A 24,770-nucleotide genomic window follows, 5' to 3' on the forward strand; every position below is an offset into this window, starting at 1 on the left:
TGGTTTAAACCTGGGGCTGAGCCTCTTGGCTCCATGGTTCCTGACTCCGTCATGCATCCCTCACCCAACAGGTGCATGGTGACGCCCCCGGGGTAGAGATGCTGCAGCCAGCCATGCTCAAACAGGGGTGCCTTTGCCCCCAGGGGACACTTGGCAACGTCTGGAGTCATTTTTGGTTGTCACAGGTGGGAGGGGGCTGCTGTCATCAGATGGGTGGAGGCCAGGGCTGATCTCAGTGTTCTGTAGTGCACAGGACATCCCACGGAGCAGGGAGTCCTCCAGCTTCCAACGTCAGGACTGCCGAGGTTGAGAAATCCTGCCCTAGCATGAGAGACTCTATCTACCTATGTATCTATCTATCAGTGTATCTATCTATCTATCTATCTATCTATCATCTATCTATCTATCTACTATCTATCTAACTATTAGCAATCACATATCTATCTATCTATCATCTATTGTCTCACAAGATTGTAGGGCTGAAATTTGTAGGGCAGGCCCATAGGCTGTAAGCTCAGGCAGGATTTAACCGGCACCCTTGACTCAGAATCCCTTCTTCTCCGGGAAACCTCCGTCTTTGCTTTAAAAGCCTTCAACAGATCAGGGGAGGCCCACCCACATTATCAAGGATAATCCTCTTTATTTACAGTCAATTGCTTGTAGACATTAATCCCATCAACAAAATACCATCATGGTGACGTCTAGATTAGTGTTTGAGTGAACTGGACCCCATAGCCTGGCTGAGTGGACACATAAAATTCACCGTTCAGTGTGATTTCATTTTTCCACTTCAAGTGGCCGAGAGGCTGATTCTGTAGACAATTGTATGGAGGGCTCTGAGGTCCTCTTGCCTTATAGCATAATCAGGCCCACACGTCTGCGTCTTAAGAAATATTTCCGTGTTTGTGGCTATTGCGGGACGTGGGGTGGAGCCAGCACTATTAAATCTTTTTGCTGCCCCAATTTCCCTATTACCACGAATGGCCCCCTTGAAGGGGGTTGCCTTTGCGGTGAAAACAGCTCCTGTAGAAACTGACAAACGCTTGAGCCCCAAGAGTTGATGGGTGCAAAGCACTATGCTCTTCCTTGGAGTAAATCGTTCTCAAGATTTAAAAAAAAAAAAAAAACAAAAAAAAAAAACTCAGGGACTTCCCTGGTGGCGCAGTGGTTAAGAATCCACCTGCCAATGCAGGGGACAAGGGTTCGAGCCCTGGTCCGGGAAGATCCCACATGCTGTGGAGCAACTAAGCCCGTGCGCCACAGCTACTGCACCCACGTGACACAACTACTGAAGCTCCGCAACAAGAGAAGCCACTGCAATGAGAAGCCTGCTCACCGCAACAAAGAGTAGCCCCCACTCGCCGCCAACTAGAGAAAGCCCGCGCGCAGCAACGAAGACCCAACGCAACCAAAAAGAAGAAAAAAAAAAGCAAAAGAGTCCATTTCACCCAAAAAGCATGCTCTTAGAATTAGATGAATGCCTTGTGAGTATTTTCCTCCAATTATTTTTTATTCGTTATCCTTGTGATGGTGATAACACATGGTCTACACAAAATTCGGATACTCCAGGGAGGTAGGTGGGAAAGTCTGGTGGGTGTGAGTATTGCTGGGGGAGAGGGTAAAAATGCAGAATCCCCACGCCTGACCCCCCTTCCTCCAGGACCCCCTTGGGGTGCTTCGTGAGTCTTCTAGCTGGTTGTCCTGAGTGTCAGCAAATTGGGGGGCCCCAACCGGTCATCCACTGCCCTTCAGAATCAGATGGGGAACATCTCAGCGCCCCCGTCCCCCTGAGGATGAACACCGATGCTTGAAGCAACTTTGCCAGTTTTTCAGGCTCCGGGTGAAGATGAGACCAAACTCACCATCTTCAGGGGTCTCTTGGGAAGCGGCCACTTCCCATATCCGTCCAACTGCCGTTTCCTTTCAAAAGACAGCAGAGCTGTCGCCAGCTGAAGACCAATGCACAAGGGGTGTTGAGGAAAGTGATGGAGCTGGGATATTTCAAGGAAAGAGTGGAATTTTCTTCTCTTGCTGTTTCTTGGGGTTACCTGCAGGGTGGATCTGAAGTTGGTCCAACTGGCATCCCCTTGGAATGTTTTGGGGCTTCACCCATGGGGGTCAAGGTTCAAGGCTGCCTTCTCTCCTGCCTGTGGGAAGAAGCAGACAGGGGTTCTTCTATGACTACCCCCGTAACTGAGGCTGTGATACCCCTGGAGGGTGAGGACCTCCTGGAGTTTGGGGGTTCAGTCAGCTGGAGGGTGCAAAAAATGATCACCATCCCCTGACACTAAGGATGAGTCCTGTTTGCATCATGAACTTCTAAAGTGGGGTCCCCAGACCGGTGGCAGCGACATCCCCTGGGAGCTAGTGAGATATGCAGTTTTAGTGTCACCCAGACCTGCTGACCTAGACTCTGCCTGGAGCCAGGTTCCGGGCTGGTTTGAATGCCCTTGAGGGTCTGAGAGGTGCTGAGACAGAAGCCCTGCGGCTGATGGGGCAGCTGTGGCGTGGACCAGCGCGCCGTGAGTGGCCTGTCTTCAAACGGCTGCGCTGAAGACCCTCTCCTTTTCGCCCCCCGGTGACTGCGTCTGCCCCATGCCACGCCACCAGGCTGCCGGATGGTGCCCGCACGGTGGTTGAGACTCTCCTGTGGCTTTGAGTCTGTTACAGGATGTCCTGTGTCCCCCGCAAATTCATATGTTCAAGTCCGATCCCCCAGGACCTCCGAATGGGACTGTGCTTGGAGATGGGGGTCTTTAAAAAGGTGATGAAGGGAAAATGAGGGGAGGGGGAGGGGCAAGATGGGGGAGGGGCTCAAGAGTTACAAACTATTACGTACAAAATAAGTTCCAAGGAATTTCCAGGCAGTCCAGTGGTTAGGACTCCACTCTCTCACTGCCGAGGGCCTTCCCTTCCTTTTCTCCCTTGTGAATCTGAACTGCTAACCTAGGCAGATGCTTTCTTTTCTCTACTCCGTGAATCTCAGCGTCCTGGGAAAGAGTCACTGTAATATGCTTTCTGTACATATTTTTTTTTAATTGAAGTATAGTACTTGTATTTTTTTTTTTATTTTTTTATTTATGTATATTTATTTATTTTTGGCTGCATTGGGTCTTAGATGCGGCACGCGGGATCTTTGCGGCGGCGCCCGCGCTTCTCTCTAGTTCGCGGGCTTGTCTCTAGTTGTGGCCCGCAGGTTCCAGAGCGCGTGGGCTCCGTAGTTTGCGGCACGCAGGCTCTAGTTGAGGCGCGCGGGCTCGCGCGGGCTTAGCTGCCTCGCGGCATCGGGATCTTAGTTCCCAGACCAGGGATCGAACCCGCGTCCCCTGCATTGGAAGGCGGGTTCTTTACCACTGGACCACCAGGGAAGTGCCCTGAAGTATAGTGTTTTTAAAGACAATTGAGCCAGTGTCAAAAGGGGCACCTTAAATTTGCCTGAAGGAAGTCGGGATGTGTTCCCTGGGAGTCCCTGCTCCAGCTGGGTGAAATCCCTCAAGGACAAGAAAGTCCTACCGATTTATGGCTTGCAAAGTGGCTTAATCTGTGACCGTTGATCCCTGGAAGGACTGGCTTAAATTAACCCACGCTTCAGAGGAAGCCTGTAAAATCCTATGTGAAGAAATGGAAAGCAATTGTCTTGAAGGGCAGCCACTGGCCGGAATAACAAAATCTAAGATCCTGCCTGCCTGTGAGGGGTGGGATTTTTATCCCCTGATGGACCCACGCAAAGGTAATTAAATTCGGCACCTATAAATTCTGCTGGTAACGGCTGTAATTGGTGCCAGGGCTTTAGATAGTAATCAGTTTCCCCCCCTCTTCTCAGAGCTAGCCTGGGGCTGGTTTTCTCCTTCAGAGGGAACAATTCAGGGGTTAGTTAGCGGGAACTTGGACGTGCGCCTCCGTCGTGGTGTCCGTGGAGGCGTGGTGGGTTTTTTCTGGTGCAAGGCGTCATCCTTGGCACCGTGTCATGATTATTGCAACAGCTCTGCCCTTTGCAAAAATGCCCTTTGTCCTGTAGGCTTGTGGGTCTGAGAAGTTCAGGGAAGCAAACTCTGATACAAAGCATCTTAGAATCTTGTTGGGGTAGAATTTGACTGGGGAGGGAGGGGACTGGTTACTAGAGATAACGAAAGAATTCCTCCAAGGGCCGTTCAGGTAGTTTCGTCTCAAAATCCCTCCTAAACAGCTTTTTTTTTTTGGAGGGTAGGGGGTCTTGGGTATGACGCTAAGACCTCCCGCCCAGCAGCGTGAGTCATTTTAAACCCCCGTCTCCAGGATGTCAGCACTGGGCGACCGGCATTATGATCCCAGAACCCCCGCGGCTGCTTTCCCCTCGGTGTTTACAGATCCCAGAACATGTGGGATTGATTAGAAACTGCCGAGCCAGCTAAACCAAGCAGATCAGAAACATGTCTTAGGCTCTGAGTGGAAAAAAAAAAAAAAAAGCTAGTGGAAGTAATTGCCCTGGGGAGCTGCACCCCCCCTGCCCCCCAGCTCCACCGAGACTGAGCCTCTGAATCAGCCTCTTCCACCTGAGTGATGTGCCCGGCAGGGCGGCACCCGGTGGGGCTGCGATCTGAAGCACATGGGCAGGGTCTCGGCTGCAGCCCCTCCGGAGAGCAGAGGCCGTCGGCTGAACGGCAGCCCGGCCTGCGGGGCTGGACCGTCGCCCAGCCGAGGGTACGGGAGCCCTCGTACTGGCTGCGGTCCGCCGGCTCTGCGCGTCGGTCATGTTCACGGGCCTCCCAGCAGCGCCACAACTGGGGACAGCTTCCTCCACGACCTCTCCTCCTCGTCAGAAGCGTCTCCAAACGGAAGGAAGCTGCTGGAAAGAGAAGGGGACACAGGATGGGGTTGGGGCGGCGTGCAGGGACTTGCTGCTCTCAGAGCCCCAGAGGGCACTCCCTGGCTTCCGGCTGCCAGCAGGCCGGCTGGCAGGGCTACCGCCGCCCCAGAGGCGACCCGAGGCCCTTTTGGAAAACAGCCGGCTCCCGCCCAGCTGTGGAATGGATTCGGGAGAGGCCGGGGGGAGACAGATAACAGGGGCTTCGATCAGCTCAGAACAGGGAGTGGCCAGACGCTCAGGTTGGAGGACACCCTTCCGGTGCCTGTTTACAGGATGCCTGGAGCTCCTGCCAAGAGCCTGGTGAGAGTTGTTTGTAAACTGTCAACGGGCGACTAGAATGCAAGTTCCGGAGCTGCCCTCGTAGCTGAGGGCACCGGGGGCCCCGCACGGGTATCTGTCCTTTCACGCTGGAGGGGGGTCCGCCACAGCCCCACGGCAGCCCTGGCAGGAACGTGTCTTCAGCGTCCCCAAGGCCGGTGCCAAGTCCTGTCCCCCAGCCCCCAGACAGTGACCCAGAGCAGAGAGTGGCCGGCCTGTTCCCCAAAAGAGGGCCTGGCAGAAGCTGGAGGGACGCAGAGCCTGGCCGAAGAGAGGGGCGATGGGCACAGATGCGGGACCTCCCTGTGTCAGAGACGGCTCTCCGGGGTTCGGCCTCTAAACGCGCTGACCCCCGGCCTCCAGTCCGGACCGCGGGGCTGCCGGTGGGTGCCCTCTGCCCTCAGCTCCTCTGCCCTCAGCCAGTGCCTGGGCCGGTCCCAGCTCAGGAGACCCCTGCCTGGGGTTGTCCACGCACCGGGGTCCCAGTTCCCTTGACAAGCAGCCCCAGAAGCTGCCCCCACGGCATCCCAGCCGGGCCAGGCCAAGGGCTTCCCTGACCCCAGGCTGGACGGGTCAAAACGACCTCCAGGCAGACTCGGGGAGTCTAGGACGCCCAGGGTCTAGGAAAACGGTGTCCCCCCCGCTTCCCGCCAGCCCCCTTCCAGGCACAGGGGCTGCGACTGGGGCTCCTGGAGGGTCTGGGTGCAAAACCTGACGTTGCCCTTAAGCTCCTGGAAACTCAGGCCCCTCGGCTGGGACAAGTGCATAGTCGTAACACTAATGTCCCCTCGTGGGCGGAAAGAGGGAGGCTCGGGTGACCTGCAGATGCTTGCAGTGGGACTTGGTGCACAGTAGGTGCTCATAGACCGCTGCGCATCCTAATAGGTCCCCAGCGACGCGTTCGAGGCAGGGCTGGTGCGGGGCAGCAGGGGGCACAGGCTGGTGCCTCCAGGTCCCCACCTGCAGGCCTGTCTGCACGTCGCAGCCGTCAGTGGTCCTGGAGAGCAAAGCGACGGGCGGTGAGCCGTCCGAGAGCCTATCGGCCAGAGCGACAAAGCGGGGAGCAGGTCACGGGGGCCTGAAAGCAGTGTCTTTGCCTGAGGAAACCCTGCCCCGGGCGGATTTAGGATTTCACACTGAGACGCCTGAGCATGTGGATGGACCTTGAACACAGGATGCTCAGTGAGAGAAGCCAGACACAGAAGGACACACGGTGTGTGAGTCCGTTGATAGGAAGCGTCCAGAACAGGCCAGTCCACAGAGGCAGAGGGTGGGTCTGTGGTGTCAGGGGCTGGGCAGGGGGCATAGGGAGTGAGTCTTAATGCAGACGGGCTCCCTTCTGGGGGATAAGCATGTTCTGGAACCAGATAGAAGTGGTGGTTGCACAGCCTTCATTATAAACATACTAAATGCCACTGGATTGCGTGCTCTAAACGGGCGAATTGTATAATCTATGGATTCTGTCTCAACAAAGCTCTTTTAAAAAGCTCTTTTTTATCAGCCAAAGATGAGATACAAATTGGTCAGGAGCTCAGAGGTTTTCTGATCGGGCTTCTGTAGTTTTAGAGGCGGCGAAGGGGATGGGTGGGCTGTGTGTGGGAAGAAGCCCTTAAACTGGCAGGAAAGGAGCCCTCAGCTCGTTAAAAATGTTTGGTTTTTTTTGAGATAAAATTCACATGCATAAGACTCACCCTGTGAACCCTCTGAAAGTGAACAGTGCAGACGTTTCTGTTTAGCACGTTCACAATGTTGTGCAACCGTCACCACCATCGAATGCCAGAATGTTCTTATCACCCCCATAAGGAACCCCGTACCCGTGAGCCGTCGGTGCCAGTCCCCCTGACTCATTTGTTATCCACCCAAGTTTCTCCGAGTTGAGCTTGTAAGAAAACTGAAATCCAGCCTCCACTTCTCTCCAGACCCTAGACTTCCTCATTGTATTTTTAGCAAGTCTGAAACCCGCACGTCAACAGAATTTCTGAGCCCCTGAGCACTGGGAGGGAGCCGGGGTTGAAATGTTTGTGAAACGCTTGCGGGGTGTCACGGAGAGGCAAGGGCAGCGTGTTTCTGGGCCTCAGTCCCAGATGCATTCTGTTTTAGCCATAAAGGAAAATATCCACAGTTGCAGCCACAGAGCCGCCACCGTACCGCATTTCCCGAAGGCATCCCCTGAGCTGTAAACCGGGGTCAGAGTGTTTCCCGGTGAGTAAACCACTATCTTCCACACGGCTCACGTGACACCTCCTCCAGGCAGGCCTCCAGGTCGGCTCACACAAGACGTGCAATTGCCCCGCTGCCTTGTTGTCCCCGCTGCACCCTGTCCCCACCTTTAGGGATATTCAAGGGTCTCTCTCCCCTAAAGAACCAGGAAGCAGGGCTAGTGTCATTGAAGGTCCCGTCCCCATTGGGTAAGAGTGTGCCTGGATCGGAGTCGCAGCTCGTAAATGTTTGCAGAATGCACGGGTCCTTTGCCTTTCCAAGACGTCTATGTGTTTTGCTCGAGGAAGCTGAGATCCTGGGAGCATCTCCCTCCTCTTTAAGATGGGGATACCAGGGACTTCCCTGGTGGTGCAGTGGTTAAGAATCCGCCTGCCAATGCAGGGGACATGGGTTCGAGCCCTGGTCTGGGAAGATCCCACATGCCGCGGAGCTACTAAGCCCGTGGGCCACAACTACTGAGGCTGCACTCTAGAGCCCGCGAGCCACAACTACTGAGCCCACGTGCCACAACTACTGAAGCCCGCGTGCCTGGAGCCCGTGGTCCGCAACAAGAGAAGCCACCGCAATGAGAAGCCCACGCACCGCAACAAAGAGTAGCCCCCGCTCGCTGCAACTAGAGAAAAGTCCGCACACAGCAACAAAGACCAACGCAGCCAAAAAAATAATTTAAAAAAAATTTTTAATTAAAAAAAAAAGATGGGGATGCCATTGGCAGCAACATGGATGGATCTAGAGATGATCATACTAAGTGAAGTAAGTCAGACAGAGAAAGACAAATACCATATGGTGTCACTTATACGTGGAATCTAAAAAATAATACAAATGAACTTACTTACACAACAGAAGTAAACTCACAGACATAGCAAACAAACTTATGGTTACCAAAGGGGAAAGCGGGGGGGAGAATAAATTAGGAGTTTGGAATTAGCAGATATCAACTATTGTATATAAAATAGATAATTAGCAAGAACCTACTGTACAGCATGGGGAACTGCATTCAATATCTTGTAATAACCTATAAGGGAAAAGCATCTGAAAATAAATATATATGTATAACTGAATCACTTTCGCGTACAGCAGACACTAACACAATATTGTAGCTTAACTATACTTCAATAATAAAAAAAAAAAAGACGGGGGTGCCGTCATCTTCCTTCGGAGGCGTCTTTGGTGAGGGGCACAGCCTGCCAGGAAAGCTGAGATGTTGGTTTGACAAACACACCCCAGGGGAGGTGGAGAGAGAGGGGGGCTTTGGTCTTCTGCTGACCTCACGGTGGGTGGTGGGCTTGACCTTTGCACCAGGGGGGATGTCTGGGCAGACGGGCCAAGGTGGGGGGGTGACAGGTGTCAGGGGGCCCTGATGGTCCCATCGCGGTGTGACCTAACGCCCTATGTCTCCCCACAGGTCAAGGTGACTTTGATTTGGCCGACGCGCTCGATGACCCCGGTAAGTGCCCGTCTTTCTCCAGGAGATGCTGTGCTTCGCAGCCTGTGGCAGCTCTGTGGCGGCTCGGGGTTGGCTGGGGCGGGGATTCCGAATTCCAGGCAGGGAGAGCTCTGGTTTTCACCCCAGATTATAAGCACCGGGAGATGGACTTTCACGTCCTGCCTTAGCTGTGGGGCTCGGTCTTACGTGTTGGTAGGTCTGGGCTCCCCAAGCCTGGGGTCCGCGCATACGCTGGAGGGTTTTCCTTTGCTTAAATGTGGTTCACCTCTACTCGCGGGGCATCTACGACTTGGAAGACCCCCCTACACCCCGCCTGTGTGTGGCCATTACCCTTGGGGTCAGCTGGACCTTCTTGCCAGCTGGAAAGCTGAGTGTATACCTCCTGGGCCCAGGAGGAAGGTCTGGATTAAGGCCCACAGTCGAGCTGGGTGGCAGGAGCGTTCAGACCTGGGGGGCTTGGGGAAGAAGGAAGGGGTGTGACCTGCAGGCACAGTGGGAAGAAAGATGAGTGCTTGTCTACTCAGAGAGAAATCAGCTTCTTCTGTCATCAGGACAACCCCAGGTCACTCATCGCACATCAATTACGGTGGATTTTCCGAGAAGTAAAGAAGGGACGTGATCACCAGACCCCCTCAACTTAAAACAGGATGACAACCAAAAAAAAAAAAAAAAAAGAAGCTTGAGGACCAGGGGACAGAGTGACCTCCAATAGCAGCCTGTCACCTCTTCTCCACTATTTCCTAGAGACTATGAGCCAGGGGGCGACACTTAGTACTTCTGTACTCTCAAAGAAGCTGCTTTTTAAAACGAAAATACACCTTAGGCATAATAAAATTTTAACAAGATTTCTTCTCGAGAGAATGGCATTTTGAAAGATATTCATTATCTAAGTCTTTACATTTCTGATATGCTGGAATTTTTACTATGCATTATTTTGTAATCAGAAAAATTGCAGACATGTAAGAAATAGAAAGAATAAAATAATGCATGAGGAAAAAAAGAAAAAGGATGGCAACCAATGATGCAAGACCAGCTCCCTCCCCAATTTTCCCCACTAACTGAGGCTTTTGCTAGTGGTAACCGTGACAGAGCGGATATGAGATTATTGTCAGAGCAGCAGACAAACCTAATGAGGCAGGTCAAGGCTGACACACTGCTTCCCCCGTCAGACTGCAATGGTGAAGGGCTCAGTCCTTCCCAGAGTGGACGGGCTGCGAGGTCAGGGTTATAGGAGGGCCAATGGTTGCAGTCACACTGTGGGGCATTGGGAGGTATCCCCCCAGATTCAGCCTGGGTGGTTGGCACAGGGTCTGGGGTGGATAAAGAAGGAGCACGCCCATGGTAGGGCACATGCAGCTGAGGGATGTGGTGCAGAATCATCGGAGGCGTTTAATCGGTTAAAAAATATCATCAACCTGTGAGCTGGCAATTCCCCTCCTAGGAAGAAAGGGAAGGATTGAAAGGAGAAACTCAGACACATACGTGTTTATAGCGGCGTAATTCATCATCGCCAAAAGGCAGAAGCCACCCAAGTGTCCATGGACGGATGGATGGAGAAACAGCCTGGGGTCCGTGCACACAGTGGGCTGTGACTCAGCCATGAAAAGGAGTGAAGCTCTGACCCAGGCTACCACGTGGATGGACCTTGAGCCCACGATGCTCAGTGAGAGAGGGCTTTCTGCAGAGAGGAAGGACCCTGTCCACTGTGCCCCCGGGCAGCTCCAACCTCCCTCACCCTCGTCAGGTGCCACCCCTCCAAGCATCTTCCCCAAACCCCCTCCTCCTGCTGCCCCTGTCTGCCCCCCCACACTCCATCCCCAGATTCACCGAGCCTGGCAGACAGGTACTGTGCACCTGATGCCCCGTCCACGAGTGCTGACCTCGGGGAACCGAAGCCACCTGGGAAGCTGTGCACCACCCCGTTTACACACCCCCGGCATCAACAGGCACAGCGCAAACTTTTGTCACGTGAAGAAACACGTGCAAGAAAGTGAGAGAAGCATTTTCCTGGAATCGGGGGAAGCTTCTCTCCAGATCGGCCGTCACCCGCCCTACCTCTGCTCTGCAGGCGTGTAGTCACCTTGCACGTCTGTGTGGCACCAGCTCTGCGTGCCCCTGCCCTGGATGCTTTTTGCTCAGCCGGTCATCCTGCGGGCGTCCGAAATCTCGCTCCCTCACCTCCTGCAAGGCTCGCATGAAACTCACTTCCTAAGGAGCTGAGCTGACCACCTCAGGAAAGCTTTGCTCCCCCAGCTGGACCTCTGCACAGCTCCCGTGGAGACTGGTGGGCATGGGTTTTAAGGATGCTTTTGTTCTTTTTTTTTTTTCCCCCCTGAATACAGAGTGGAATTTGTGTTCATATCATGTCTGGGTTAGTGCCTTGAAATTCTCATTGTTTATTCGGGCGTTAACGATTCTTTCTTTGAGCTGCACGTAAATCCTCAACGCGTGTTGAATGTATGTTCTCTCTTTGTCCGCAGAGCCCACCAAGAAGCCGAGTTCAGGTGAGTGACTACTGCCCAGAAATGAGGCTGCGCCCCTGAGACGAGCTTTCTGAAGGTGTTTCTAGGGACGTGGAGCGTGTGAAAGGGGGGCAGGTGTTTAAAGCAAAGCCTAGCCCTCGGGGAACTGGAAATCAAAATCGCAGTGAGACATCATTCCTACTAGGACTGCTGGAATCAAAATATGGGCGACACCAAGTGTCGGTGAGGGTGTGGAGACACTGGAGCCCTCGTGCGTTGCTGGTGGGGATAGAAAATGGTGCAGCCTCAGTGGAAAACAGTCTGGCAGCTTCTCAGAAAGCTACGTATAGAATTTCCCTATGATGCAGCAGTTCTACTCCTGGGTATAGACCCAAATGAACTGAAAACAAGGACTTCAACAGAAACACACACACTTAGGTTGATCGTGTGTAATTCCTACATTAGCCCAGGAGAGAAAAAATTAAGAGTAAAGTTGATGAAAAGAATAATAAAGTTGATTGAATGAAGAATAAACTTGATTTAACTAAATAGAGAAAAATGAAGAATAAGCTGGATTAAATGAAGAATAAAATAAACTTGACTGAATGAAGAATAAAGTAAACTTGATTAACTAAGTAGAGGTCCAGAAATTTTAAAAAAGAAAAGAAAGGAAAAAAATAAAATAGTAGGAATAACGTAACGTTAATTACTGTAGATGTAAAATGATTTAATGACTATGTTAAAAGACAGGGCTTAAAGTACTTTAATATGCTATTAAACAAAGTGAAAGTAAATGTTTGGGTAAAGATTTGGAGACAGATACTAACCAGGGGAAAATGGCATCATGTAGCAACGTCAGACAAAATAATCTTCAAGGAATAAACAGTTTTGGGGTTGTTTTTTTTTTTTTTGCGTACAATGTAAAGGCTAAACAGTTTTGTAACTGTGTGTATGCAGTTTTTTCTTTAAGTTCTACGTTCTGAGGTTTTATTTCTAGCAGCTAAGTGATTTTTAGCGGCTCGATGGTGATCTGTAAGTCTGTGAGCAGCAACTGTGAATAAAATATAAGCTCTAGTTCTTATTTTGTAGGCTGCTACTGACGGAAGGACATTTTTCTCTTCCAAACATGCACTGTTGTCTTCCCCACAGATATCTACCCAAAGCCGAGGCCTCCCTACCAGCCACAGCCTGGAAATCCCGACAACAGTGGAAGTAAGAATGTTCATTCATTTCAAAACAAGTCTGATGAAAGGTGCTTCTTTTTGTTTTGTTTTTAACGACGAGTTTTCATCTGGCTGCTTCTGAAGTAAGAGCCAGCTTAGCTTTTACAGGGGCGGGGGGAGCAGATTGCATTATTTTATTTCCTCGTTGCTCAGACACTTGGAGAATACTGAGCATTTGGAGACGTTGGTCATTATTGTGCTGGAATTTTAATCAGGCTGGAGGTCGAGTCTTTTTCTAGCTGTTTCCGTGGTTCCTAATGACTTTCCGTGCACTGTGCGTTTTAGGTCATTTATCCTCAGTTTCTCCTTTGTTTTAAAAGCTTGGCAGACACTGCGCCTATACATCACTTTTTTTAAAAAAAAAGGGGGGGGCCGGGAGGGAGGTAATATTAGCCAATCGCCCATAAAGTCCTCAGCAATTCAAAAACCCTGAAGTCCTAAAAGCTGACCAGGCAGAGGTGACCAGTGACGCTAGCCAAGTTGACGGCCTGCGGAAGCTTCCTGGAAGCTTGGTGTGGCCTTGAGATGGGTGGAAATTCATCTCCTCGGTGGTGGCGATGGCCATGGTGAGGGAGATGTCACGAAAAGTAAGACGTAAGGTTCTACGAAGCTGTTACCTAATTGCAAAGCAGCCCAGGCCACTAACTGCGTTCGCTAAGGGACGCTTACGTCACTGCTTTGTCATCCTTGGTACCGAAACTTGGCCTCTGTACACCGATGCCAAATTGAATCTCAGAGACAGAGTTTCAGGTGAAGTAGAAAAGAATAGCTTCGTTGCTTTGCCCGGCAAAGGGGGACACAGCAGGCTCCTGCCCTCAAAACTGTGTCCCTACCTGGGGTGGGATTCGGTGAGGAGTTTTATAGCCATGGTTCAAGGGGTGGTATTGCCGAGAAGGACCAGGGTGCCTGCAGGGCCTGCACTCCTTCAATCTAGACATCACCTGGGCTCAGGTGGTCTCCTGATGGGCGTCTGTGCTTCTCAGAGGTTGTCAAACTGTGGTCTTCTCTGTGGAATGAAGAATGCTTTATCAAGTAGTCAACACCGTCCGTTTGTTGGGGGTTTCGATATCTGCCAAACAGTATTGTCATGTGTACCCTGGAGGGGGAACCAGGACCTGCCCCAAGGCTGCACTATTGTTTCTTCACTGCTCCTCCCTTGTCTCTGTATCCCCTCCCTTCCCTGATTAGCAACTGCTTGAATCTGCCCGTTGGAACTCAGGGAAGGTCGTGGGGGCTGAATGAAGCCTATTTCCTGTAATCAAGAAACGGGGGACACAGGAAGGCTTTTGTGCCCAGGAGCCCCACTGGGTCCTGCTCGGTTTCATCCTCTTTGTTTTTTTTTTTTTTTCCCCTCTAATTTTAACATCCCAGCTCCATCAATTCCTGTCTTGTAAAAATTCCTCCCAGCCTTTTCAACAAACTATTGTCCCATGGAGCGCTGTTATTCTACAAGATGCCGATGGAAATCCCTCCTGGGGAGTGTTTCTTGCTACAGTCTATTTGGGGATCTCGGGTTAAACTATTCCCATGGGCTTCCCTCCTACAGGGTGCAGAGAATGTTAGATGCTGGCCATCCTGTAAGATGAGTCACCAGGACCAGGGTGACTCATCCACCCCAGGGCGTGGGTAGCAAGCCTCACGCTTGGGAGGGGTCCCTCTATGACTCAGGGTTCCAGCAGCTGACACATTCCAAATTAGAGGAAGGTTGCTTTCTGGCCTTTGTTTTCAAGCTCTGCTAAAACCCAGTGGGGAGATGCCTTTAGAATGGTGCCCCCAAATAATGAATTGATATTTGATATGAGTTATGTGGCTTTTGGTATCAGCCTGACGTTCCCTTAGATGCTAGTTCTTCTGATGGTTTATTGTTTATTGGGGAACACGTCTTGATTAAGAAGTTTTGGAACACTGAGCAGCCTCAGTGAATATGCTTTCTGCCTGACCCATTTGGCATGATTCATAATGAAACGATAAAACATGTAAAAACAGGGACGCAGCAAACTCGACACACACAGCAAACGAAGAAGGGAAAGGACTTGATTAGAACTTAAGTATGGAAGTGGCAATACAGGAGTAGAAGGTCTCCTTAAATTTCATGCTTGCTCCCTGGCTCACCCAGTTCCTCTATGTGTCTCTCGAGAAGAAAGGTGAGTCATTGAAGGCAGTGGTGAGCAGTCCCTTGAATACAGGCTGTTCTGGAACATTCTGCTGTGCAAGAAAGGCCCTGCAGGCGGAATGGGAGATCCTGGCAGAGACAGTGTTTTGTGCCAAGGCTCTGGGGCAGGAAGCTTGGGCTAAGTTTGAAGGACAGATTAAGGGCATTTGTGACAAAAGTTAAGATTAACTCCAGAGAGGGCATGTACACACGCACAGCAGGAAGGGTAACACGTCATCAAAAACGTGCCATGCTTTTGTCCTAATACTGACGACGGGCTTTTGCAAACAACCTGATGTTTGCGATAACGCTAAACATTGGAACATTCACAGGGCAGCGTCTGCCAGATTCATTTCAGCAATCCATGAACTTCTGAATGCTTTCAGAACCAAATTAGGAGGTTCTGGTCCCCGAGATCAACATGGTTTTTAAAGCTTTGGAGACTCTGAGTACCAGAGGTTCTGTGAAAGCGATAAACAGCAAATATAAATAAGCCGGAATATCATTTTGTATTTCGGTCTTTTGTATTGTGTGAATGGTTCATTGCGGGAAGATGTCATTCTTTTCCTAACATCACCTTGGTGTTTTCCAACAGATATCTATCCAAGGCCAAAGCCAATGCCACGTCCCCAGCCTGGCAGCTCTGACAACAGTGGAGGTGAGTCCTGAGTATTGAGACGCCTTCCGGAAGCGTTGGGAGGGATGCAACGGACCATCTTGGAATTCTGTCCTGGGACGGTGAAATACGAGTTGGCGTTTGAAATATGCAGAGGTTCTTTAACAAGGAGTTCACCTGCTGTTACCAATCCCTCTGTTGATAGAGGATGCATTTTGTTTGGTTTGGTTTAGGGCTGAAAAAATGCAATGCGCCCCAAAGGCATCTCACGTCACTATGGAGGAAGGGGATTCTCTTTGTCCTTGGTTGCTCTGTTTTCGGTGTTCCGTTGAGTTTTGCTTCCCTTGTCAAGAGCCGTTTGGGGCCACGTTGCCTGAGTTCCCGCCATAGATCGAGTGACGTGTTGGGAATCCAGGCACCTGGGGGAGGACCACTCGGGAAGGGATGCTGGCTCGTGGTGGTGGGAGAATCGCAAGAATTCCAGGGCTTGGGCAGACACGTGTGCCGACAGATGGGTGCTGGGGAAAGGTCAGCTCTACGGGTATCCTCATTTCCAGCTGGTTTGGCAATGGGGACTTCCCCTGTTTCCGATTCTCTTGAGATATATTATTCGAACGTTGAATTCCTAGGGTGCAAAACACCGTTGCTTATGCCCAACCAGACAATCTTCAGAGAGATCCAAGCATCATTTCTTCCCTGCAGGTTTCAGCTTCGGGGGGCATCTCTGTCTCCGAGACCTGACCTCTAGATCGTAAACTGTGATCCCTTCTCTGTATCCCTTTGCCCTGCAGCAGGAGATCATGTTATACTTTGTAACATGCAATGCCATGCAATTGTGGTTCATTTATTTCCTTGAGTTAGAATGAAAAGCACACACACACACACACACACACACGCAGGGATTTTTGCCTTTCCTCCACCGATGCATCCCCAGAGCCAGAAGCCAGGCATGGCACACAGTAGGTCCTGTAAAGATCAGTTGCATGAGCAATGCCTTAGCTAATTTCAGCGACGGAGGGCTCACCCCTAAACGCCTTCATCAGGACACATACCCTCCACTGTGTTGTTGGCTTGAAAGGTCTAACGGCCCCGCCTCCAAAAGTCTGTGCTCTTTGATTGACAGCGCCCAGCAAGATGTTCCTAAGGGGTTCTCACAAAGCTGTTCTCTCCTCCAAGATGTTTCAGGAGACACCCTTTTATTATTATTATTATTATTATTATTATTATTAATTATTATTGGCCACACGTCATGTGGGATCTCATTTCCCCCACCAGGGATCGAACCTGTGTCCCCTGGAAGAGCAGAGTCTTGACCACTGGATCACCAGGGAAGTCCTGAGACACGCCTTTAAGGGAACTAGATCCCTTGAGCTCTCCAGAGGCTTCATCTGATCTTGTTGAACACGCTGCCCTGTCTTTTGCTTCACACCTGTGCTGGGTGGCAGGACACACAAGGGACACCCCTTCCTTGGGGTTCCCCACGGCTCTGGGAAGGCTTCGGCGAGGGGGTTATCCTTGCTGAGAGAAGGCAGAAGGACCCCTGCCTGCCTTCTGCATCTGACACTTTTCATAACCCCCAGCAGCACGATTTATACCCTGGAGGGAGGGCTGTGTCTCCGCGTGGGTTTCTTGGAGACGGACCGAGTCACTTCTGCAGGGAGCAGACAGGGAGAGAAAGAGCCATCAGGGGTCTCACACATCATGAGACAATCCCCTTGGATCTCATGGTGGCCCCAAGTAGCAGGGCCTTCAACAAGCTTCCGGAGGCCAGAGGGGCATTTGACCTCCGAGCAGGAAGGAAAGGAGATCTGGGGACGTCAGGCTTGCAAAGCGGGGATGGTGGGTTACGGTGGTGCCAGCTTTTGCTGGGTGGACCCTCAGGGCAATAGGACCGTCTTCTCTCACGAGTGCATCTTTGGGGGCCATCACTTTGGCTTCTGGAGAGGAAACGCATAGATTTCATGCATCCAGCAGCACGTACAGCCCCAAATGCTCCCACCCCGCCGGCCCCAGCCCGGGGTCGAGGGGCTTCCCCTGTTTTCCTTTCCGTCCGCATCTTGCAACTTTGCACTTGGCTGTGGGCATCTGGAGAGTATTAGCAAATGGCACAGCTCAGACCTGAGGGCTGGGATCCCCCTGTGTTTGCAGGATATGGGTGGGTAGAGTGAGGCAGGGGGCGGGAGGCAGGGGGCCCAGGGCTGCAGCTTGTGACACGCAGGAGCTCGCAGAATGCACAGCTTCCTGTCTGGCACGGCCATCGTCCGTCTTGGGTTCTGCTGTCTCCTGACGCCCCCATGGCACCCGGATTCCCCATAGGTCGGCTTATACCCAGCAGCCAGGCTCGCCCCAAACCCCTGAAAGCCCTGAGGTTTATTCTGATTCCGAAACACAGACCTGTCTCTGTGACCCGACCGCAGTGGGCAGCCCAGGCTGTGATCGCCATGCCCGTCCCCAGACTTCACCTAGAAGCATCCCCAGAAAAGGGTCTGAACGGTTGCTGCTTAGAAGAGCTTTAGAAACGGCAGTGACTAAACCCACAGATGAGCTTTGCCGACGCTTTGCATGTTACATTTGATTCTATTTTGACAAAGTTAAAAAATCTGCTTAGGACAGGAGCAAGTTCAGTGAGAAGGAGGCCAGGAATATTCTGGAGGACCACAGGGATAGTGTCTGGGTTTCTCCAATGAGCAACCTCGCGGTCTGTCCCATGTGTGTTTTCCAAAACCACCCCAGTGATTAATTCGATTTTGGTGTCATCTACCTGGAGTCAGCCTTAGACCCCGCAGGTTAAGAGCTCGGTCCTACAGGACTGTCCCCACTGCAGACAACAGTCCCAAGTCCCAGCTCGTCACCTGTGACTCTGACCCACTGGCTATAGATCGGAGATTCCCATGACCCCGCCTCGGGTTCGGTTACTTTGTTAAAATAGCTCACAGAACTCAGAGAAATACTTAACGTTTCTGACTGACATTTACCAGTTTATTATAAGTGTTGACAAAAAATTAATCGGTCGATCTCAGAAAGACATGGAAAATTTTATTCGAGCCAGATTTGAGGATTATAACCCAGGTAGAGCATCTCAGAAAAGTCTGAGAACTGTTCCGCCCCGTTTAGAAGTCAAGGCCCACTTCTATAAGTTTTTTGAGACAGAGGGCTGGCCATCACAGCATGTACTAGTGACAGTTTACACAACCCAGGTCTAAGCGTCACTGTGGTCCCTTACAAGATGGAGAAGGAAGGTTACCTTGTTAGGAGTCGTCTTGTGGATGCTGGGAGAACGCTGCTGTTTATGGCTGAGCAGATATTCCTGCTGACGGGGGAGGTCCGACCAATGCCTAAGGCAGGTACACCATGCACAGCGGGGCGGGCGGGGGGCAAGGGAGGAGGCCAAAGGGAAGAGAAAATTTCTTATGTTTAAATTTTTCTCGTCCTGCCATAGAACCTGATTTTTATTTCACATAAAGTATATGATAAACGACTCAGATGAACAGCCGGATGAAGAGACACAGGGCGAGGGGGTCGCAAGTGTAGGAGCTTCTGGAGTTGGGGTGCATTGCCTTCCACCGTGTAGATAAATTCACTCATTCAGAAGCTCTCCAAACCCTGTCTCCTGGGTTTTTACGGAGGCTCTGTCCTGTGAACCTGACTGATGAACTCCTCGGCCACCGCACGGGGGTGAAGCTGGAAGTCCCAACCCTCCAATCACTGGTTGGTTGCCCGGGCGACCAGCATCCTCCAGGGCTTTCCAAAAGTCACCTCATTAACATAAACTCAGGTGTGGTTTGAAGGGACTTGTTCTGAATAACAAAAGACACCTTTATCTCTTTTGTCACTTCACAAAAGACCCCTTTATCATTCCTATCATTTAGGAAATTCCAAGGGGCTCTGTGTTTGGATTAGGGAGGAAAACCAAATATGTACATTTCTGATTAAAATCTCAGTGTGGCTGTCTGCATCCTCTTTGTAAATCTTGCTTGAGGCTAGGGGGGGTGGAAGTAGCAGGTTGGGGTCCCCGGAGAAGGGCCTGCAGGCGGGAGTTTGCTGTCGTCTGTAGCTACCACCCCACTCTTCCCGAGGCAGGCCTGGACGGGGAGGCCGCGGGGCGGGGAGAGGGGACAGAGCCTGGAGCCGGGCCCCACGCTCCCGGCTGGGACATCAAGGCCCTCCTGGGACTGGGGCAAGCCCCGGGGGGTCCGCCGTGCGAGCTGTGCAGCGGGGCCACAGTAGGCTGCCCAGGTGGGCGCGAGGGACAGGATAGCGTCCCCGGCAGGTTTGTAGCAGGCCCCCCGGACGGGCTCCTTCTGAGGACGGCAGCTTAGCTTGCGCTGAGGACTTGGAAAGCATTTCCTTGAGCGCTTGCTATGGGCCGAGCCTGGTTCTGGGCACCAAACGGACTGTGCCAGCCACGCAGCAAGGGGGGCGGGGGAGCGAATGGACGGTACGGAAGCAGGGGCCCCATCCAGGGGGAGGCAGACCTGGGGGGTCCGAGGAAAGAAGAGCCGCGCCTCCTCCCCCGACAGGCAGTGTAAGGGGGGGTGGTCTAAGCTCTGCAGTCGGAGGGGGTCTGTCTCAGCGGCGGCCCTTCCCAGGCTGCCGGGCCCCGCACACCGCCCGCAGGCAGGAACCCCGGCCGCCAGGAGCTCTGGCGTTTGGCCCCAGTGCCCGCCGTGCCCCCCTCACGCTCACAGGCCTGGGTGTGCAGAGAGCTCCCCGGAGGGCGGGCTGCGAGGGCCCTGCGCTCTGTCCACAGGGTCCCTGAGCGACAGGGACCTAGACGCCGGCCGCCACCCGCCCAGGCCTGGGCCGTCCGCAGGTACGCGCTGGCTTCTGTGATCTGTGACCCCCCCGTGGAAGGTGGCGCGCGGGCCCTCCCCTCCAACCCCGCATCGCGGCGGGTCCCTGCGTCTGTCCGCTCCGGGGCCTTGCGAGGTGGACCAAACTGGCCACGGCACAGGTGCCCTTCAGAAGCGGGGATCGTCTCCATATGAACATGTGTGTGTGTGTGTGTACATGTGCCTATGTATGTACATTCCTTTACACACGTGCTTACGTACGTGCCTCCGTATGCGTGTGTCTGCCGTCCTATCTTTACACAGATGCTGTGTCTATACGTGCCTTTATAGATGCATGTCTCTCTCTATGTATCTCTCCTAAAATGTATTTTTGCTGTGATACAATCGACACATAACATTTTGTACGTGTAAGGGGTACAGTGTGATGATGTGATGCACTCATACATGGCGGTGTGGTCACCACTGTCGCCTCAGCTACCACCTCTGGCCTGTTACTTAACTACCGTTTCTTTTATTTGTGACGGGAACAAAGATCTAGTCTCCTCTCTACATCTTTATAGTTGTGTATATATACCTTTCCACATACATCCTTATATAAGCATGTATATGTATATTTATGTGTGTGTTTATATATATACACACATAGATATCTCTCTCTCTCTCTCTCTCTATATATATATATATAGGTATCTTGATATATATGTACCTTTATATATGTGTATATACCTATGTATATATGTACCTTTATATGTTTACACACATATACATCCTTATAGATACATACCTTTATGTGTATGTGTATGTTTCTATACATATCTTTATATTTATATACTTGTACCTGCATACACACTTCCTGTATGTTTGTGTTTATATATTAATACGTGTTTTTATACACTTTTATAAAATTTAAAAAACACGAGAAAAATTTTATGAAATTATGTTTGTATATACCTTTTTTTATGTATGTATATGTGTGTGTATAGCTTCATATGTGTACGTATGTATGTATCTTTATATATGTATAGATACATCTTTATATGTGTACATATATCTTTATATATGTATATATTTATGAGTGTGTATAAATACCTTCATATGTGTACATATCTATATCTTTATATATGTATACATCTTTATATGTTTATATGCCTTTCTATATATGCATATAAACTTCTCTCTGTATGTGTGTATGTATAGAACATTATATATGAATATATCTATATTGTGTATAGATACCTTTACACATACGTATATGTATATATGAAACTTTGAGTGTAAGGTTTTCTCTATAATTGAAGTGTGAGCGGCCGCATAGACTCTTTCCCGTATCAGTGAACGTGCAGGCCGTATGCACATTACAGGAGAGAGATGCACGCAGTGCCAGGCTCCGGAGGGTGACCTACGGGGCTTTGGTTTCCCAGCAGGCGAAGCTTCTCGTGTCTTTCATGCTGTGATTTTCTTTGAGAAGAGTTCAGAGACTTGTCCCTGACACTTTCCCAGGGGCGTATTCCTCTTCTGGACAAGCACGTTGCATCCAGCCATCTTTTCCGTGGTGTTTAAAGGCCATCAAGGAATAGCTTTGTCTTCAAGGTTATTACAGTAACAATCGGGGAAAATTAAAAGTGCCCAGTCTCTACTAAAGAACGTTTACGATCAGGATTGTCCGCCCGATCTTCCTTCTCACTGAGGCGATTCTGTACCTGGGTCCCTGCAGGAGGGGGACAAGCCTGCATTAATTCGGAGCCCTGGTTGGGGGGAGGGCATGTGTGTGCTCTGAAGGCACAGAACTTTCTAAAGGGCTCTGTGCGGCGTGGGCTTTCCCACCCAGGAGACCTGACTTTGGCAGGCGGTGCGGGGCCTCCTGTGGTCATCCCCTGGTGGCCCCTGCTTTGCCATCACGCGGGGCTGTCTTTGGGGTGAGTCTTGGGCCCGGCTTTGGTGCCATGGCCAACATCCCAGGTGGATACCTGTTGGAACCCAAACTCCACGTCCAGAATGTTCCTCAAATCCATCTTCTCTCCTGCAGGAGGCGGTGGCAGCTACCCCCCCAGTCATGACGGCCACGGAAGCACGCACGGTACGTCCAGCACCAGGGTCCGCGTGGGTGGTGAGGCAGGGCTGGCGTTTCCGGGGCTCCCGTGCCTTCCTCCTGGGGTCTTGGGTGCTGGAAGCCTCTGTGCTGGCGTTGATCCTCTGAGCCCTTTCTGCTGACCCTCTGCTGGGCCTCGTCCTGCCCTCCAGGTGCTGCCCCACGCACCTTTGTCCAGGTAAAAAGACACAGAACAACAGGCCACAAGCATCGTCAGGGCCAGAACAGCCAATGAATTGGAGAGTCTTTCTGGGGACACCAAGAAAGAAAGGAACGTTCCACAGGAGCGATAAACGGGGTTCTTGTCTACATCAGCTTTTCTCAAAGTGGCGGGTGGATCTTGGAATCTTCAGATGGTCTCTGGTTCTGTAAGGGAAGACTGGGGGCAAGATGTCACAGCTGGGAAAACAAAATGCTTTGGATTCACGTTTCTAAATTGACATAGAATTGACCTAAAACACTCTATTAGTTTCAGGTGTACAACATAGTAATTCGATATTTGTATCTATTGCGAAATGATCACCACAATATGTCTGGTTAACATGCATTACCAGAGCTCCAATTTTGTTTCTTGTGATGAGAACTTTTAAGATCTGCTGTCTTAGCAACTTTCAAATATGCAACATGATATTTTTTTTTTTAATTAATTAATTTATTTATTTGTTTTCGGCTGCATTGGGTCTTTGTTGCTGCGCGCGGGCTTTCTCTAGTTGCGGCGAGAGGGGGCTACTCTTCATTGTGGTGCGCGGGCTTCTCACTGCGGTGGCTTCTCTTGTTGCTGAGCACAGGCTCTAGGTGCACGGGCTTCAGTACTTGTGGCACGTAGGCTCAGTAGTTGTGGCTCGCGGGCTCTAGAGCGCAGGCTCGGTAGTTGTGGCGCACGGGCTTAGCTGCTCTGCGGCATGTGGGATCTTCCCGGACCAGGGCTTGAACCCATGTCCCCTGCATTGGCAGGCAGATTCTTAACTACTGCGCCACCAGGGAAGTCCCACAGTACGATATTATTAACTGTAGTCACGATGCTTGGCATTACATCCTCAGGACTTAATTATTTTATAACTGGAAGTTTGTACCTTCTGACCACCTTCACCCTCAAATCAATCTATAGATTGATTGAAAGCATCATTGTTTTCTGTGTTTGCCATGTGTGAAGGGTTTTGAACATCTTCAATGAGTTGACCAACTATCTTTTGGGTTGAAACTCCTATTTGTTTCACAAATAGAGGCCACAGCGGAAGTTGGGGGGCTGCCAGGCTGATTTCCACATCAGGCTCTTGGAAAGTCCACCTGCTTCTGTGCATGTCTGCACCCCTGTTCTCTGGCTCCCAGCTGGGTGAGGCTGTGAACCACCTCTGAGCTTAGCACCAGGGCTTGGGTCATTCAGGGCAGGAAGTCACTCAGCTTCTCCCTGCAGGTGGCAACACGTATTTGGGGTGACCTTTCCTTGTGAAGAATGCAGAAGGGCCGGCGCTGACCTTGTGCAGCGGGGAAGGGTTTGCCCAATGACGGGGTCCCTTCCTCGAAAAGTGGAGAAAACATTTTACTCATCAGCCCTTTTTAAGGGCTGGCTTTCAATGGCCGGTTTCTCTAATACCCACCGTATGAGTGAGCCCCGTCGGCCAGAGCCAAATACCCCAGACAGAGCAGCTTAAACAGCAGACGTGTATCTCTCCCCGTCCTGGAGGCTGGAGTCTGAGATCCAGGTGTCTGCAGGGCTGGTCTTCCCGAGGCCTCTCTCCTGGGCGTGTAGTCGGCCCTCTCCTCCCTGTGTCCTCACGTGGTCGTCCCTCTGTGTGTGTCTGTGTCCTGATCTCCTCTTCTTATAAGGACACCAGTCCTGTGGGATCAGAACCCACCCTAATGACCTCATTTTACTTTCATCCCCTCCTTAAAGACCCCCATCTCCAAATCCAGCCGCATCCTGAGGTTTTCGGGATCAAGACGTCAACGTATTAATTTTACGGGGACACAATTCAGGCCATCACAGCTTGTGTCCACTTGGAAGAGGCCTTTATTAAATGACCTCTCAATATTTAAATCGTACCCACATAGACTATTTCGCTTCAAAATGAACCACCTTCGCACCCAGCATTTTGTTTTCATCTCAAATCTGTCTTTAAAAGTTGCTCTCCGGGGACTTCCCTGGCGGTCCAGCGGTTAGGACTCCGCGCTCCCAGTACAGGGGGCGGAGGTTCAATCCCTGCTCGGGGAGCTAAGATCCTGCAAGTGGTCAAAAAAGAAAATGCTGTCCGGACACAAGAAGGTGTAGAGAAATCTCTTTTATTTCTTACTAGCTGAGGTGACTTTGTTGTCTGTGTTTCTGTGGGAGGCGCTTCCCTGGCCTCGGGGGCTGCGGTTTTCCCTGCTTGGCCCGGGAAGCGGGTTCGGACCTGCTGTTAGCAGACCCGCTGGATTTGCAGGGCGAGCCCAGCCCTGTCGCTGTGTGCTCAGGGGATGCCCTGGGGTGACCGTGTCCCTTCCATTGGCTTGGGGAGAAGCAGGTGGGGTCTTTGCGGGATGTCACAGCCTCTGCTTCAGGATCTTGGCTTTCTCCTCGGCGCTTCCTTTGGAGATGTCGCCGGCATTTCCTTCCTCTTCACATGG

The 24,770-nt window shown here is 51.3% G+C and overlaps 1 protein-coding gene across 13 annotated transcripts in view; it reads left to right on the forward strand.

Moving 5' to 3' along the window:
- The window catches only part of XG (Xg glycoprotein (Xg blood group)), a 38,200-nt gene that overhangs the window by 4,867 nt on the left and 8,563 nt on the right, over positions 1 to 24,770 (forward strand). For 2 of the 13 annotated variants that reach the window (XM_082448127.1, XM_082448129.1), the window contains exons 1-6: positions 4,436 to 5,146; positions 8,790 to 8,831; positions 11,312 to 11,335; positions 12,443 to 12,505; positions 15,264 to 15,326; positions 22,104 to 22,154. In XM_082448127.1, the coding sequence (XP_082304253.1) occupies positions 4,586 to 5,146; positions 8,790 to 8,831; positions 11,312 to 11,335; positions 12,443 to 12,505; positions 15,264 to 15,326; positions 22,104 to 22,154 (804 nt within the window). In that variant the 5' untranslated portion in view covers positions 4,436 to 4,585. Of the gene's footprint in view, positions 1 to 4,411; positions 5,147 to 6,227; positions 6,382 to 8,789; positions 8,832 to 11,311; positions 11,336 to 12,442; positions 12,546 to 15,263; positions 15,327 to 22,103; positions 22,155 to 24,770 lie in introns of those variants that run through there. The other 11 variants (XM_082448130.1, XM_082448119.1, XM_082448121.1 and 8 more) reach the window with 9 other exon arrangements.

The sequence above is a fragment of the Balaenoptera physalus genome, assembly GCF_965194825.1.
Source record: "Balaenoptera physalus genome assembly, chromosome: Y".
NCBI classification, from domain to species: Eukaryota; Metazoa; Chordata; class Mammalia; order Artiodactyla; family Balaenopteridae; genus Balaenoptera; species Balaenoptera physalus.